The 19,009-nt window shown below is 46.9% G+C and overlaps 1 protein-coding gene across 6 annotated transcripts in view; it reads right to left on the bottom strand.

Annotated features, from left to right (window-relative positions):
* LOC106580457 (autism susceptibility gene 2 protein) overlaps window positions 1-18,802 on the bottom strand; it is a 429,740-nt gene extending 410,938 nt beyond the window's left edge. For 4 of the 6 annotated variants that reach the window (XM_045703232.2, XM_082966367.1, XM_045703236.2 and 1 more), the window contains exon 1: window positions 17,411-18,802. In XM_045703232.2, coding sequence (XP_045559188.1) covers window positions 17,411-17,704 — 294 coding nt within the window. In that variant the 5' untranslated portion in view covers window positions 17,705-18,802. The remainder of the gene's footprint in view (window positions 1-17,410) is intronic. The other 2 variants (XM_082966369.1, XM_082966368.1) reach the window with 1 other exon arrangement.
* Between the last annotated feature and the right edge of the window lie 207 nt (window positions 18,803-19,009).

Here is a 19,009-nt window from a genome sequence, read left to right as displayed (position 1 = left end):
AGTCCTATAGCGACATAACCTGAAAGGCCGCTCAGCAAGGAAGAAGCCACTGCTCCAAAACCGCCATAAAAAAGCTAGACTACGGTTTGCAGCTACACATGGAGACAAAGATCGTACTTTTAGAGAAATGTCCTCTGGTTTGATGAAATAAAAATAGAACTGTTTGGCCATAATGACCATTATGTTTGGAGGAAAAAGGGGGAGCCTAGCAAGCCGAAGAACACCATCCCAACCGTGAAGCACGGGGGTGGCAGCATCATGTTGTGGGGGTGCTTTGCTGCAGGAGGGACTGGTGCACTTCACTAAATAGATGGCATCATGAGGCAGGAAAATTATGTGGATATATTGAAGCAACATCTCAAGACATCAGTCAGGAAGTTAAAGCTTGGTCGCAAATGGGTCATCCAAATGGACAATGACCCCAAGCATACTTCCAAAGTTGTGGCAAAATGGCTTAAGGACAACAAAGTCAAGGTATTGGAGTGACCATAACAAAGCCCTGACCTCAAACCTATAGAAAATGTGTGGGCAGAACTGAAAAAGTGTGTGCGAGCAAGGAGGCCTTTAAACCTGACTCAGTTACACCAGCTCTGTCAGGAGGAATGGGCCAAAATTCACCCAACTTATTGTGGGAAGCTTGTGGAAGGCTACCTGAAACGTTTGACCCAGGTTCAACAATTTAAAGGCAATGCTACCAAATACTAATTGAGTGTATGTAAACTTCTGACCCACTGGGAATGTGATGAAAGAAATACAAGCTGAAATAAATCATTCTCTCTACTATTATTCTGACATTTCACATTCTTAAAATAAAGTGGTGATCCTACCTGACCTAAAACGGGATTTTTACTCGGATTAAATGTCATGAATTGTGAAAAACTGAGTTTAAATGTATTTAGCTAAGGTGTATGTAAACTTCTGATTTCAACTGTATCTCAGATGTCTGTATGTTTGTAAAGTAAATTACCTGTACTGATAAATGTCTTTCAATGAAGCAACCCAGCTAAATTTGTTGACAATCATCAGCTCAGGCGACTGCATTCCCAACATGGAAGTCACAGCAGAGCAGGGCTGGGCTCGGTTGCCCCGTTCATCCGTCACCCGCCTGCCTGTTTCTCAGTTTAGTGTCACTCGTTGCCTGTGACAGCTGTGCTGCTGTGACGGCTGTGCTGCTGTGACGACTATGCTGCAGTCCTCTGGAGGATCTGGCTCTGAGTACACACGATGACGGCCACAGTTCTGTCACTCACTGTCAGCTGTCATCCCACACACACAAACTGCCCCTGCTCCGAATGACATCTTGGTGTACCATTGTGGCGTCACCCTGCTGAAACACTCTACCCTACCCCACCACACACACACACCCCTCCCTTCCTCCTCCATCCATCCCTCCCTCCCCAGCTCTGCCTGTCAGTGTCTGCAGCCTCCCTGTTTCCTGCCCCCTTTCCTCCCCTCGTATTATTGTGCAAATTGAAACACCAGGGAGAGAGTCTAGTCATTCAGACAGATGCAGATCGGGACTCCCTTTCTCTCTCCTTCCCTCCCTCCCTCTCTTTCAGTGCCTTTCTTGGCAGGCGGGAGGGGGAATATGATTATCCAGCAGGGGAAATGTTTCATCAACACCTGGAGCTGATCATGAAAATAGGGGTGTTTATGTACTGTGCTGTGTGAGGATGTACACAGGGTTGTTCTCTCTCTGCTGCCTGCCAGGCTGGAGGGTTCTCTCTCTCTGCTGCCTGCCAGGCTGGAGGGTTCTCTCTCTCTGCTGCCTGCCAGGCTGGAGGGTTCTCTCTCTGCTTCCTGCCAGGCTGGAGGGTTCTCTCTCTCTGCTTCCTGCCAGGCTGGAGGGTTCTCTCTCTCTGCTTCCTGCCAGGCTGGAGGGTTCTCTCTCTCTGCTGCCTGCCAGGCTGGAGGGTTCTCTCTCTCTGCTGCCTGCCAGGCTGAAGGGTTCTCTCGCTCTGCTTCCTGCCAGGCTGAAGGGTTCTCTCGCTCTGCTTCCTGCCAGGCTGGAGGGTTCTCTCTCTCTGCTCTCTGTCAGGCTGGAGGGTTCTGTCTCTGCGGCCTGGCACGCTGAAGGGTTCTCTCGCTCTGCTTCCTGCCAGGCTGGAGGGTTTTCTCGCTCTGCTTCCTGCCACGCTGAAGGGTTCTCTCGCTCTGCTTCCTGCCAGGCTGGAGGGTTCTCTCTCTCTGCTCTCTGTCAGGCTGGAGGGTTCTGTCTCTGCTGCCTGCCAGGCTGGAAGGTTCTCTCTCGGTTGCCTGCCAGGCTGGAGGGTTCTCTCTCGGTTGCCTGCCAGGCTGGAGGGTTCTCTCTCGGTTGCCTGCCAGGCTGGAGGGTTCTTTCTCTCTGCTGCCTGCCAGGCTGGAGGGTTCTCTCTCGGTTGCCTGCCAGGCTGGAGGGTTCTCTCTCGGTTGCCTGCCAGGCTGGAGGGTTCTTTCTCGGTTGCCTGCCAGGCTGGAGGGTTCTCTCTCTGTGGCCTGCCAGGCTGGAGGGTTCTCTCTCGGCTGCCTGCCAGGCTGGAGGGTTCTTTCTCTCTGCTGCCTGCCACGCTGGAGGGTTCTCTCTCTCTGCTGCCTGCCAGGCTGGAGGGTTCTCTCTCTGCTGCCTGCCAGGCTGGAGGTTTCTCTCTCGGTTGCCTGCCAGGCTGGAGGGTTCTCTCTCGGTTGCCTGCCAGGCTGGAAGGTTCTCTCTCGGTTGCCTGCCAGGCTGGAGGGTTCTCTCTCTCTCTGCTGCCTGCCAGGCTGGAGGGTTCTCTCTCTCTGCTGCCTGCCAGGCTGGAGGGTTCTCTCTCTGCTGCCTGCCAGGCTGGAAGGTTCTCTCTCGGTTGCCTGCCAAGCTGGAGGGTTCTCTCTCGGTTGCCTGCCAGGCTGGAGGGTTCTCTCTCGGCTGCCTGCCAGGCTGGAAGGTTCTCTCTCGGTTGCCTGCCAGGCTGGAGGGTTCTCTCTCTCTGCTTCCTGCCAGGCTGGAGGGTTCTCTCTCTCTGCTGCCTGCCAGGCTGGAGGGTTCTCTCTCTGCTGCCTGCCAGGCTGGAAGGTTCTCTCTCGGTTGCCTGCCAGGTTGGAGGGTTCTCTCTCGGCTGCCTGCCAGGCTGGAGGGTTCTCTCTCGGTTGCCTGCCAGGATGGAGGGTTCCCTCTCTCTCTGCTGCCTGCAAGGCTGGAGGGTTCTCTCTCTTTGCTGCCTGTCAGGCAGGAGGTAACTAACCAGGAGTCTGGATGAATACAGGCTGCCACTACAGTTATAGTAGGATTTCAGTCTAGCTTTCTCCCTCTCTGTTCACTCTCGCTCTGTTCTCTCTCTCTGTTCACTCTCTCTCGCTCTTTCTTTCTCATCCTCTCATGGAGCCTAGTAATACGTACCTCCTCAACAGACAGACAGATGGACGGACAGACAGAACAGGAAGGCAGTAGGCAATATGTATTTTTGTAAAGAACCAAACACGTTGTGCTGGTGAACTGTTAAAAGCAGCGGGTGGCCACTGTGTGTTAGGGGTCACCAGCTGGGTGTTGGCGAACAGTGGCAATTCAACATTAAGACCTGTCAGGCCATAAACAGAAACGATGGTCCATGTTCTGGTAAGAGGCGTTGGAACGGCCACCCGTTGCTTTTAACACTAGGAGAGCCGAGAGCGTCATGTTGACTCAAAACAAATGTACTTTATTTTATTACTCTGGCATTTTTAAAGTCATGTCCCCCCTCGTTGTTAAATAGTAATATCACAAACAGAATTTGTGTTATAAGAAATTTAGACATGTCATTTTTTCCCCACTGCCCATCATTTGCAACACTCAAAGCACAGTAATACTGTATATTTGAACTCAAAATATGCAATTCTGTTCTATTGAAATTAAATCATCTTAAATTCATAATGTTTCTCAAGATATGCCCTTAACAAATGAATAATGAATGATCTTTGTGATGGTGTTTATTAAATGGATTTTAACACTTGAATTGTGGTGTTTCAGTGACTTTTCGTTTGTATGCTACATGAAAACGCTATTGTGTTCTTTGAAATACATTTTATTTTGTATTATAATGTTGCCTAAGACCTTCATAAACACAACAAAATAATTATTTTGCAATACCATACACAAAATGTATTTATTAGACTGTCATTGGCTCAAAGGGGAGTCCCTCGAGGCCAGGCTTTTCTAGTGTTAACTGTTCTTCAGCACTGTCTGTTTTATTCTACAGCAGTGACAACTACAGCAGTGATATTTTCACCGACACACAGAGAACAGTTGGGTAAAAAGATCAAGGCGATACCAAATGCAAACAGCGTTTGTGGGAGAGAGTTCTGTGATATTATTTGTATTCTCCCTCTCTCTCACCAGCAAGTCTTTTCATCCATATTGACTTGAAGATTTTCATTGCGCTGTGTTTGTGTGTGTGCCAGGGTTTGTGTGTGTAATTGTGGTCTCATTCCACGCCTTGTGTAAAGAGAGTGCTCCTGTTGGCTTTCTGTGTGTGTGTGTGTGTGTGTGTGTGTGTGTGTGTGTGTGTGTGTGTGTGTGTGTGTGTGTGTGTGTGTGTGTGTGTGTGTGTGTGTGTGTGTGTGTGTGTGTGTGTGTGTGTCCTCGTTTTGTAAAACGTAACAAAGTGGTCTGTCTGAAAGGAGCGAACACATAGATGTGTATATAACCCCCATAATACAGAAGTTGAGAGAGGGACAGACAGAGAGAGGGACAGACAGACAGAGCGAGAGATACCCAATAACATGGTATTTCTGACAAAATGAGTCATATGTGTTAGATCTCTTTCTCACTGTTCCAGACAAATTGGTTGCAGAAGTCCATAATGTACTAACTACATATCTCACATATGTATTTATCTTCACACAAAATATTGTTTAAGATTGAATATATCAAGAACACTTCCGTAGTGTTTCTACAGACGCAGTCAGTTAACATTGAATTCAGGAACTGCTTGATTTACATGCATAGTATATCTACAGTTGAAGTCGGAAGTTTACAAACACTTAGGTTGGAGTCATTAAAACTCGTTTTTCAACCACTCCACAAATTTCTTGTTAACAAACCATAGTTTTGGAAAGTCGGTTAGGACATCTACTTTGTGCATGACACAAGTAATTTTTCCAACAATTGTTTACAGACAGATTATTTCACTTATAATTCACTGTATCACAATTCCAGTGGGTCAGAAGTTTACATACACTAAGTTGACTGTGCCTTTAAACAGCTTGGAAAATTCCAGAAAATGATGTCATGGCTTTAGAAGTTTCTGATAGGCTAATTGACATCATTTGAGTCAATTGGAGGTGTGCCTGTGGACGTATTTCAAGGCCTACCTTCAAACTCAGTGCCTCTTTGCTTGACATCATGGGAAAATCAAAAGAAATTAGCCAAGACCTCAGAAAAAACATTGTAGACCTCCACAAGTCTGGTTCATCCTTGGGAGCAATTTCCAAACGCCTGAAGGGACGACGTTCATCTGTACAAACAATAGCACGCAAGTATAAACACCATGGTACCACGCAGCCGTCATACCGCTCAGGAAGGAGACGCATTCTGTCTCCTGGAGATGAACGTACTTTGGTGCGAAAAGTGCAAATCAATCCCAGAACAACAGCAAATGACCTTGTGAAAATGCTGGAGGAAACAGGTACAAAAGTATCTGTATCCACAGTACAACGAGTCCTATATCGACATAATCTGAAAGGCCGCTCAACAAGGAAGAAGCCACTGCTCCAAAACCGCCATAAAAAAGCCAGATTACGGTTTGCAACTGCATATGGGGACAAAGATCGTACCTTTTGGAGAAATGTCCTCTGGTTTGATGAAAGAAAAATACAACTGTTTGGCCATAATGACCATCGTTATGTTTGGAGGAAAAAGGGGGAGGCTTGCAAGCCGAAGAACACCATCCCAACCGTGAAGCACGGGGGTGGCAGTGTCATGTTGTGGGGGTGCTTTGCTGCAGGAGGGACTGGTGCACTTCACTAAATAGATGGCATCGTGAGGATGGACAATTATGTGGATATATTGAAGCAACATCTCAAGACATCAGTCAGGAAGTGAAAGCTTGGTCGCAAATGGGTCTTCCAAATGGACAATGACTCCAAGCATACTTCCAAAGTTGTGGCAAAATGGCTTAAGGACAACACAGTCAAGGTATTGGAGTGGCCATCACAAAGCCCTGACCTCAATCCTATAGAAAATGTGTGGGCAGAACTGAAAAGGTTTGTGCGAGCAAGGAGGCCGACAAACCTGACTCAGTTACACCAGCTCTGTCAGAAGGAATGGGTCAAAATTCACCCAACTTATTGTGGGAAGCTTGTGGAAGGCTACCCGAAACATTTGAACCAAGTTAAACAATTTAAAGGCAATGCTACCAAATACTAATTGAGTGTATGTAAACATCTAACCCACTGGGAATGTGATGAAAGAAATACAAGGTGAAATAAATCATTCTCTCTACTATTACTCTGACATTTCACATTCTTAAAATAAAGTGGTGATCCTAACTGACCTAAGACATTTAATTGGATTAAATGTCAGGAATTGTGAAAAACTGAGTTTAAATGTATTTGGCTACGGTGTATGTAAACTTCCGACTTCAACTGTATATACACAGAGTATACCAAACATTAGGACCACCTTCCTAAGATTGATTTGCACCCCCTTAAATCCTTCTTTAACCTGTCTCCTCCCCTTCCTCTAAACAGATCGAAGTGGATTTAACAATTGACATCAATAAAGGATCATAGCTTTCACCTGGATTCACCTGGTCAGTCTATGTCATGGACATTTTTTGTATACTCAGTGTATATAGCCATTACTCAAGGAATGGAACAAGCGCTTTGCTTCCACATGAGAAAATACTGCAGCTGACAATGTACGCGCGGTAAAAGTAGAAATGTAAATGAGAGAGCGATCCCCTAGCGTTGCGTAACCAACTCTTATCTAAACTCTATGATCTTGGCCAGCTACTGCTTATTAGTCTGCTGCCAAAACTCAAACAACAACAGTCCAAGTCCTTATTTGGATTTCTTCTCACACGAAAGCTCATATTTGACAGACAGACAGCTCTGAAGAAACCTTCCGAGATATGATCGGCGGCTGAGGCCTGTCATTGACTTCTGAATTGCAGAAAGAGGCTGATCCACAGAGGGAGCCCAAGGGAGGCAGAAAGAGGCTGATCCAGAGGGAGACCAAGGGAGGCAGAAGAGGCTGGTCCACGGAGGGAGCCCAAGGGAGGCAGAAAGAGGCTGATCCAGAGGGAGACCAAGGGAGGCAGAAAGAGGCTGATCCACGGAGGGAGACCAAGGGAGAAGGAAAGAGGCTGATCCACGGAGGGAGACCAAGGGAGGCAGAAAGAGGCTGATCCACGGAGGGAGACCAAGCGAGGCAGCAGCACTGGCAAGTAGCAGCCGTCTCAATATCTTATTTCAGGCTGGGAATAGAGCTCTGCAGTGATTATTGTTAGTATCACTCCAACCAGAAAGACTATTCCCCTCAGAGCTAATGTTCCTATCTCACATTTGTAGCAAGGAGCATGTTGACAACTGTTACACTAATTGCTTTCACAGCTAGTCATTTATAAAGAAAACATGCTCTGAGACCCTCTATGGAGCTTTAGCAAGTCACGGCATCTCTCAGAATAAATGCTCTAACCCAGAAATCATGAGAAAGACTAGAGGCCGATCTGCTTTGATTTCCACCCAATCAAAATAACAGGTTTTGTCGTTCATGATGTCATGGCAAAACAAAAACTAAGTGGACGTTGATGCTAGCGAAATAAACACTCCTTTATCGTTCTCCGCTCACTCATATAGGCATACATAATTAGCTATTAACATAAGATGTTGGTGATCACATGATCATGCCGATACTAATATGTTGTGAGAAATAGTGGATGTTTGGTTGACCTGCAAGACGGTCTAGGTAGCATGGTGACAGTATGCATTAGCAAAACATTGACTATTATTGGGTCCTCTCTACTGCACTGCTGTCACGCCCTGACCTGAGAGAGAGACGGTTTATTTCTCTATTTTGTTAGGTCAGGGTGTGGGGTGGGCATTCTATGTTTTGTATTTCTTTGTTGGGCCGAGTATGGTTCCTAATCAGAGGCAGCTGTCTATCGTTGTCTCTGATTAGGAATCATACTTAGGCATCCTTTTCCCACCTGTGTTTTGTGGGTAGTTATTTTCTGTTTAGTGTTTTACCTGACAGAACTGTGCGCTTTCGTTTCCATTGTTTATTATTTTGTTTTAAGTGTTCTGAGTAAAAATAAATATCAAGATGAACACTTACCACGCTGCACCTTGGTCCCCTCATTGCGACGGTCGTAACAGAACTACCCACTACCAAAGGACCAAGCAGAGTGGTCAGGAGGACTGGACCTGGGAGGAAATCCTGGATGGGGCAGGACCCTGGACAAGGCCTGGGGAGTATCGCCGTCCGCAAGAGGAGATCGAGGCAGCGAAAGCGAAACAGCAATACTATGAGGAACAAGCACGGCAACAACGGAAGCCCGAGAGGCAGCGGCAACAAAACAAATTGGGGGGGGCACATGGGGAGATTGGCGAAGTCGGGGTTGAGACCTGAGCCAACTCCCCGTGCTTACCATGGGGAGCGAGTGACCGAGCAAGCACCGTGTTATGTGGTGATGCGCACTGTGTCGCCAGTGCACACTCACAGCCCGGTACGCTCGGTGCAAGCTCCTCACAGTTGCCTTGCTAGAGTTGGCAGTCAGCCAGGAAGAAGTGTGCCGGCTCAGCGTTCCTGGTCTCCAGTGCGTCTCTTCGGCCCAGGTTATCCTGCGCCAGCTCTACACACGGTACCCCCCGTTCACCAGCACAAACCAGTTCGTCTTGTGCCAGCCCTAAGCTCCAGACCACCAGTGCGCCTCCACGGCCCACTATACCCTGTGCCTGCTCTGCGCACCCAGTCTCCTGTGCGTCTCCCCAGTCCGATGAGACCGGTTCCAGCTCCACGTAGGAAGCCTCCAGTGATGATCTATGGTCCGAAGCCTCCAGTGATAATCCATGGCACGAAGCATCCAGTGATGATCCATGGCACGAAGCCTCCAGTGATAATCCATGGCACGAAGCCTCCAGTGATAATCCATGGCTCGGAGCCTGTAGGGATAATCCATGGCAAGAAGCCTGTAGGGATGATCCATGGCCCGGAGCCTATAGAGATGATCCATGGCACGAAGCCTCCAGTGATAATCCATGGCCCGGAGCCTCCAGTGATAATCCATGGCCCGGAGCCTGTAGTGATGATCCATGGCCCGGAGCCTGTAGTGATGATCCATGGCACGAAGCCTCCAGTGATAATCCATGGTCCGGAGCCTCCAGTGATGATCCATGGCACGAAGCCTCATGTGATGATCCATGGCCCGGAGCCTATAGGGATGATCCATGGCACGAAGCCTTCAGTGATGATCCATGGCCCGGAGCCTGTAGGGATGATCCATGGCACGAAGCCTCCAGTGATAATCCATGGCCCGGAGCCTGTAGGGATAATCCATGGCAAGAAGCCTGTAGGGATGATCCATGGCACGAAGCCTCCAGTGATGATCCATGGCCCGGAGCCTATAGGGATGATCCATGGCACGAAGCCTCCAGTGATGATCCATGGCCCGGAGCCTGTAGAAATGATCCATGGCACGAAGCCTCCAGTGATAATCCATGGCCCGGAGCCTCCAGTGATTATCCATGGCACAAAGCCTCCAGTGATAATCCATGGCACGGAGCCTGCAGCGACCTACAGCGACGCTCTCCAGTCCGGAACCTTCAGCGACGCTCCCCAGTCCGGAGCCTCCAGCGACGCTCCCCAGTCCGGAGTCTCCAGCGACACTCCCCAGTCCGGAGCCTCCAGCAACGCTCCCCAGTCCGGAGCCTCCAGCGACGCTCCCCAGTACGGAGCCTCCTGAGACGGCCTGCAGCCCGGAACCTCCTGAGACGGCCTGCAGCTCGGAACCTCCTGAGACGGCCTGCAGCCCGGAGTCTTCAGCGACGGTCTGCAGCCCAGAGTCTTCAGCGACGGTCTGCAGCCCAGAGTCTTCAGCGGCGGTCTGCAGCCCAGAGTCTTCAGCGGCGGTCTGCAGCCCAGAGTCTTCAGCGGCTGTCTGCAGCCCAGAGTCTTCAGCGGCGGTCTGCAGCCCAGTCTTCAGCGGCGGTCTGCAGCCCAGAGTCTTCAGCGGCGGTCTGCAGCCCAGAGTCTTCAGCGGCGGCCTGCAGCCCAGAGTCTTCAGCAGCGGTCGGCAGTTCAGAGCCTCCGGCGATGATCCACGGTCTGGTTCCTCTGGCGACACAGAAGCAGGGGGATCAGTGGGTGGTGTGGGGGCTACGCCCTGAACCAGAGCCGCTGCCAAGTATAGATGCCCACCCGGGCCCTCCCCTATAGGTCCCGGCCCGCACCTTTGGGGGGGGGGGGGGGGGGGGGGGGGGTACTGTAACGCCCTGACCTGAGAGAGACGGCTTATTTCTCTATTTTGTAAGGTCAGGGTGTGGGGTGGCATTCTATGTTTTGTATTTCTTTGTTGGGCCGAGTATGGTTCCTAATCAGAGGCAGCTGTCTATCGTTGTCTCTGATTAGGAATCATATTTAGGCATCCTTTTCCCACCTGTGTTTTGTGGGTAGTTCTTTTCTGTTTTGTATTCGTTACCTGACGGAACTGTTTGGCTTTTCGGTTGGTTTCTTTGTTCTAGTGTTTTCATTGTTAAATAAAGATAATGAACACTTACCACGCTGCGCTTTGGTCCCCTCTCTACGACATCCGTAACAACTGCACTGAATGTGCCAATGGTAAATAAAATGTCAAACTGCCTCTGTATTTACTACTTCATTCTGAAAGCGAGCATTAGACTAAATCTTGTGTTGTGAGCTTAGGAGATGATTTGGGGGGGATTTCGTTAAGGCCCTACTCAGCAAAGCCAACCAATAGACCAGTTGAACTTGATGGGCCCAGGTCCCTGGAAAATGAAGAATTTTTGCATACAAGCAAATTTTTAAAGGGATTCACTTGAGAGATGTTGATGTAACTGTACAAGTATGAACAAGCAAGACATTCACTGCCTGTTCTACTGCTCTCTCAGTCAATGAGTGGACTAGGCCAAAAGGAAAACACACTTAATGAGGCACTTAGTGTTCTTTCTACTTATGTTTCATTATTTGTATTGTAAATCTTTCTCAGGCCTCATTGCCAGCCAGTCATTTAAACATTTCCGCAGCCAAATGCCACAATATGTGATCCTAAATTGCAGGGGTGGTAAACAGGGAGACACGTATTATTTCAATAACAACCTTTCTTATTCAACACTGTTTCATTGATTATGAGTGAAAGAGCAGAGAGCAAAGCAGAGCCTGGTCAGACTCAAGAAATCCCATAAACAGAAGGCAAAGCAGCCAGTGGATGAACAGGCAACTTTAACCAGTCAGAAGTCTAATCCTTCTCACCAGGCTTCAAGACAACATCTTAATCACTTGATAATTGCATCCTGTCACACGCCACACAAAGCAGACCGAGAGAGAAAGGAGGAAGATACAACCCAGCAGCACAACACATCTAGAACACTGACAGTGACATTAGCCAGACTGTTCAATACCTCTCATAGGGAAACAACGACCAAATGAAGAGGGAAACAAAAGGAAAAGCCAGCAGCAGCACACACCACATCCACTACAGTGACAGTCACAGCAACCAAGCTATTCATTACTTCTCATAACGGACAATGAAGACTGTTCCGCAGGGGGACCATAAGGGCTGTATGTAACCTCCGCCCCACACACCCTCTGGAGAGAACAAGCTCTTTCTAGGGAGGATATTTAGATCATTTGTCAATATATTGGGCACACAGCCTCAGCAGCACAGCCAAAAGGATGCTATCTCTCCACTATCGGGCATGACAGTACACACACACACACACACACACACACACACACACACACACACACACACACACACACACACACACACACACACACACACACACACACACACACACACACACACACACACACACACAGCACAGCCAAAATGTTTATCTCTCTTACTCTCTCTCCGCCACGGGAGAGATGGGTCCCATGGGTCTTAAGAAGCATTTCTTCATGGGACGTGTCAGGCTCTGAGCACCGACGCCTCCGGGGGCCTGCCTGTTAATTAAAAGGGGAGTTGTTGTTTGTCACCGGCTGGCAGCATACAGTATGATGCACTACAGCCATCACTATGAGAGTAACGAAAACACTGAGCGGTATTGCAACATGATGACCATACAAAACAGTTTAACAGGCCTCTGGATCCAGAGACCAAATGGTATACTTCAGCAATAAGGCAGAGGGGGTGTGGTATATGGCCAATATACCACATTTAATGGCTGTTATTAGGCACGATGTATCGCGGAGTGCCTGGACACAGCCCTTAGCCATTTTATATTGGCCATATAGCACAAACCCCAGAGGTACTTTATTGCTATTACCAACATAATTAGAGCAGCAAAAATAAATGTTTTGTCATACCTGTGGTACACGGTCTGATATACCACGGCTGTCAGCCAATCAGCATTCATGCCTCGAACCACCCAGTTTATAATGTTAATTTATGGCTTGTAGTTCAACACAAGTGTTGAGTTGTTATAACTACAGCTTTTAGCAACATCCCAACACTGAACAAGTTCCAAGTCTCTAGACCAAATACTATACTGTTGATGTACGGCTTGTACGGTTTGTTCATCCAACACACTGCTGAATTGTTACAGATGCAGCTTCATTTACACCTGCTATAACGCTTCAAACACACCGACAGCGTCATTGCGCAAAATAGTATGCAGCATCATCTGGACATGTGTGCAACAAAAGTTCAACATTCACCTTCTGCTACCATTTCTGTCAAGCCGTCTACACATACAGTTTGACACATACGTTCAATAAATCCAACATCTGCACCACACCGAACGCACTGCAACTGCCTCTGCAACACAATGCTGCACAGCAAACGCAGCGTTTCATTGGAAATGAATGTAATTCTGGTGTACCAAAATGCAATGACGCCATCGGTGTGTTCGAATCGTAAGAGTAGAGTAGGCTGATTGTTTATGACAAGAGAGAATAATATACTATTTTAAGGGATATAATGTAAGACAGTGTAATAACACATGTTAACACATAATCTGTGTTAATGTGACAATAAACAGGTCAAAATCCCCCCCATTACAAATGACTGCTGACGGTTACAGAGAAAAAAGTCAAATCAAGCCTAAACAGACAAACATAAGGATCAACTCTGTGTGGATTAGCGAGGGGGATTTGCCACTCTAGCATCAACGTCACACAAAGAGAGGAGGGAAATATCACATCTCACTTCTATTATGGAAGGTGGATAATTGCAATATTTTCTTATTGTTTCTGTTAGTACATTACCCACGGGGGGACTTTTGAGGGGCTTTAACAGTATTGTATAATTGTCTTAATAGGCATTTGAGAGAGGGCTTTTTATTCTACATGCCTCATCTCCTCACTGACATTTCTAGTCACTATAGCATAGCCCAGTTTGACAAAGTAGGCATGTCTTGTTTGTACTGTTAATTTACACAGGTTAGTGACTTTCCAGGTGAAATCTGGACTCAAAACAAATAAAGAAATGATAATCAAGTCGTGGATTGGTTTCTAGCATAATGAACTAGGCTATGGGAGCAGAGCAGGTTGCTGCATACATTACACACAACATAAGCTCCAAGAGCAGCAGGCAGCTTTATTCTTTCAATCCAAGGCTGCAATATTACCCACTACTGAAACATGTTTAACGTGAAAGCAAAACACTCACATTCACATAAACATGGTGTACAGTACTGTTGAGCAGCAAGCTATAGAGGTTCAATAAACCCAGAGAAAATGTGAGATTGATCTCAATATACTGTGAAAGTGCCCAGTCTAATCCGTCTCACTGGCCTGTCATGAACAGGGAGGCCTGTACTGACCATCAGTGAATTATACGAGGTTAAGAACACTCTTTCAACGGCACTGTGTTTATTAGAGAATGATGCAATAGGTCAGTGTGTTATTGAATGGCTAATGGTGCCGTGTCAGTTGGATAATTGATAGGAAATTAGCATTTAACATTCCTGCTTGGCCCTATCACATAGGCTTTCCAGATGCGTGCCCAACCCACACTTAGCTCTATACAAAGTATAACTAACTACCATCAGCCCATTTTCATGCAAATCTAACAACTACTGTTTAGAGGCTTGTTTTACTCCATTTCCAACCATTTTAATGGAATTGATTTATGAAAGCTTTATCATGCCAGATTAAATATATATACACTGCTCAAAAAAATAAAGGGAACACTTAAACAACACAATGTAACTCCAAGTCAATCACACTTCTGTGAAATCAAACTGTCCACTTAGGAAGCAAACACTGATTGACAATACATGTCACATGCTGTTGTGCAAATGGAATAGACAACAGGTGGAAATTATAGGCAATTAGCACGACACCCCCAATAAAGGAGTGGTTCTGCAGGTGGGGACCACAGACCACTTCTCAGTTCCTATGCTTCCTGGCTGATGTTTTGGTCACTTTTGAATGCTGGCGGTGCTTTCACTCTAGTGGTAGCATGAGACGAAGTCTACAACCCACACAAGTGGCTCAGGTAGTGCAGCTCATCCAGGATGGCACATCAATGCGAGCTGTGGCAAGAAGGTTTGCTGTGTCTGTCAGCGTAGTGTCCAGAGCATGGAGGCGCTACCAGGAGACAGGCCAGTACATCAGGAGACGTGGAGGAGGCCGTAGGAGGGCAACAACCCAGCAGCAGGACCGCTACCTCCGCCTTTGTGCAAGGAGGAGCAGGAGAAGCACTGCCAGAGCCCTGCAAAATGACCTCCAGCAGGCCACAAATGTGCATGTGTCTGCTCAAACGGTCAGAAACAGACTCCATGAGGGTGGTATGAGGGCCCGACGTCCACAGGTGGGGGTTGTGCATACAGCCCAACACCGTGCAGGACGTTTGGCATTTGCCAGAGAACACCAAGATTGGCAAATTCGCCACTGGCGCCCTGTGCTCTTCACAGATGAAAGCAGGTTCACTCTGAGCACGTGACAGACGTGACAGAGTCTGGAGACGCCGTGGAGAACGTTCTGCTGCCTGCAACATCCTCCAGCATGACCGGTATGGCGGTGGGTCAGTCATGGTGTGGGGTGGCATTTCTTTGGGGGGCCGCACAGCCCTCCATGTGCTCACCAGAGGTAGCCTGACTGCCATTAGGTACCGAGATGAGATCCTCAGACCCCTTGTGAGACCATATGCTGGTGCGGTTGGCCCTGGGTTCCTCCTAATGCAAGACAATGCTAGACCTCATGTGGCTGGAGTGTGTCAGCAGTTCCTGCAAGAGGAAGGCATTGATGCTATGGACTGGCCCGCCCGTTCCCCAGACCTGAATCCAATTGAGCACATCTGGGACATCATGTCTCGCTCCATCCACCAACGCCACGTTGCACTACAGACTGTCCAGGAGTTGGCGGATGCTTTAGTCCAGGTCAGGAGACCATCCACCACCTCATCAGGAGCATGCCCAGGCGTTGTATGGAGGTCATACAGGCACGTGGAGGCCACACACACTACTGAGCCTCATTTTGACTTGTTTTAAGGACAATACATCAAAGTTGGATCAGCTTGTAGTGTGGTTTTCCACTTTAATTTTGAGTGTGACTCCAAATCCAGACCTCCATGGGTTGATAAATTGGATTTCCATTGATTATTTTTGTGTGATTTTGTTGTCAGCACATTAAAGAAAAAAGTATTTAATAAGATTATTTCTTTCATTCAGATCTAGGATGTGTTGTTTAAGTGTTCCCTTTATTTTTTTGAGCAGTATATATATATATATATATTTAACTAGGCAAGTCAGTTAAGAACAAATTATTGTTTACAATGACGGCCTACCCTGATTAGCTGTCTGGCTGAGTACATCATTCATTCACTTGTAGATGTCACTGAAGGAAGTGACCCTACAGACAGCCACTGCTCTCCTGGTGGGATCCGATCCTATCTGAGAAGCACTTCGCTCAGACGTCCCAGAGGCCTTTCATAGTCAGCACCTGTCAGACTGCCATAAGCAGCGAGCACCGGAGGCACGCGTACACATACCTTTCACATCAGAGCATATAATGCACACACACACACACACACACACACACACACACACACACACACACACACACACACACACACACACACACACACACACACACACACACACACACACACACACACACACACACACACACCTCTCTCCATCACCCTTTCCTACACACTTCCATGCAGTTCACCCTCTGCCCCTCCTCTTAAACACTATCTTCGCTCACACAAAACTCTAGTAAGTGGCATGGAAGGCCTAAGTTAATGGAAGAGCAATGTAATTACTGAGGACCCTGACAGGTTAAACTTGTTAACAGAGGGGAGGTGACAAATCAATGACAAGCTCCCAGTGAGTGAGCACTCCTTTGGACATTTATGTCCACAACAAAAAATAACATATCATGGACAATATTTCATACTTATGTATGCACTCAAATCTAGTAATAAGCCAATAGGTCAAGCTATGTAATGCAGTCTATTGTACTATGCTGGTGGTATTGTCTCTGTGGGAAACAAGCAGCAATTACAACTGACTGTGTTGCTTACACTCAACTGAGTAGAGTAGTAGCAGGTGTCTATGGGTTTACTTCCTGACCTTTGCAGCCACAGTCAGCCACTAACAGGCTAAGAAGTTATTGCAGATACTATGTAAGTAGGTACACAGGTATTACCAATACAAATGTCAACTTTGAAGACTTCAACTGTACTTGGAAAGATGTTTCATATTCATTTATACAACGGGTGGGTCTAATCCTGAATGCTGATTGGTTAAAACCGCATTCCAGTCGGTGTCTATTCCACAAGTTACCACTGGCTAAATCTATGTTCCATGTAATTAGAATAGATCATAACGAGGTCTAAGGACAGTGGTTACTTGTATCAAATTCACAATCTCATTTGTAGACTTCAACTTCACCTGAGGTTTAATCACCTTCAAAGCAAATACAAACATATAATCAAAGTCACATTGCACATGTTGGACCATCCAATGAATATGCACACTCCATATGGGCATATGGTTATAGAGGCATACAATTATGGAAATTGTGTAGTAAAGAGTAAGAAGTCTAAAGGGGCTGCAGACCCATGTTGCATAGAACAACAAAAGGCATAACTTCAAGGACAAGCCAAAGATCTACAATTCATTCCCCTCAACACGCAGAGAAAACAGCACATGTTTATATGCTGTCAAACAAACCGTTATGTCAGAGCATGTCATGAATAGCACCGCATTAGTCAAGCTGAAAAGTTATGCTCTTATGCAAATTCTGACGTGTTTGACATGTGTAATTATAAACCAATCCCCTTACCTCCAGACAGTCCAGGCTGACGAAACTGGCTATGGCAAATCCATCAATGATATCCTCTTCTTGAGAACTGGATTCTCGTCTCTTTCGACGAGGGGGACGTGAGGCTCTGGAAGAAGGTGTCAAGTGTGGAACCTTTTTACCATTCTGGGAGGCGAGATCCCTCCCAGGACTTTGCTCCCTATCTGAACAAGATGAAGGGTTTGGACTGCGGGCATCCCTGCCCACTGCCTCCCGTCTCCGTACCCTCTCACGTTTGGAACGGGATCTCCGGCTCTGCTTCAATTTTCCATCCATTTTAAAAATGTTGCAATGACAAAATCACTCTAGAGCGCCTAACGTAAAGCGGATTCCCTGTGCGAAATAAGATACTATTGTGCTATCACGAGGAGATACGCATGTATAAATAATACATATATATAATAAGATTCACGGAATGACCTTGAATATTCCTCCCGAATACAATAAACAGATGTTAAAATATTCCATGCAGGCGAGGAAGAAGGAACGCAAATCCTCACGTATTTGAAGCGATCCGATACTATAAGGTCGACGCGTTCTTTACATAAGCAGGTGTAAAATGGCGAAATACTTCAAATGTATGCATTCCACTTGCTTTGCAACTTTGTTGCATTGGAAAAACAATGTTAATAGCTGCATACCACAGACAGCGCAGAGAAATAATGTCGCTGCCCGTTGTTTTCCACCACCCAATCCATGATCCACTGTCAAAAAAGGACTATGGATAACATCCGTCAAAATGCGTATTAGGTGCTTAACAATTATGTATGAGATAATACATAAGTGGATAATCCTCTCTGCATTGGCGAGTTTCAACGGTTAACCATATTCCTCTGACAAGTTCCGCCGTAGGGTAAACCTTTGCGCGATAAAAGCTACGAGGGCAGGGATTTCCACGTCTTTCGCTACTTATGCGCAATATTTTCAAAATGATCCTCCGTTTAGCTACTTCAACATACGACCATCCACTGCATATGATCAAACCCCATAAGCCAAAGCCATCGGCTATTCCAGGCCCACGTAAGTTATAGATCCACTCTTGAATTCCGTCCTTGGTTGCTCAGTTACTCGTGTCTCGTCGTATTTTTCGTTTTCACATAATGCAAAGCTTTGATAAGTGTCCTTAAAGCGGCAGAGTGATTAAAATCTTCTCTCCCCTCTTTTCCCTACATCTGAAATTAGTGTGCAGTAAAAGCCTCAGAGAGCCGAGATAACTGACGCACTTCCGCCACCTCTGCAAATTACCAGAAGGAAGAGAGCTAGTTTATACTTCTAAATCACGCACAGTAACTTTGTCATGAGGCATAGGCTACAATATTGGCATTACTGTAGTGTAATGCGGCTGGCTACACGTAGTCCTACAGTATGTCTGTCGCAGCCTACGGTCCATGAAGTCGCCCCACTCTGACGTCCTACTGTCAGCGAATAGAAATGCAGCCCAACACTTTAGTCTAGAAAACCTTTCCAACTATGATTCGTGATTTGACTTGTTTGGCGATATTCATCTCTTTCATCATTCCAGCCTATTTGATCTATTTGGATACTTGCCAAAATGAATTGTGTGGCAGTCTCCAGTGGTGT

This window comes from Salmo salar, chromosome 20, assembly GCF_965601325.2.
Source record: "Salmo salar chromosome 20, fSalSal1, whole genome shotgun sequence".
Classification (NCBI taxonomy): domain Eukaryota; kingdom Metazoa; phylum Chordata; class Actinopteri; order Salmoniformes; family Salmonidae; genus Salmo; species Salmo salar.
The sequence above is the reverse complement of the archived record's forward strand: the minus strand, read 5'-3'. Positions and strand labels throughout refer to the sequence as shown.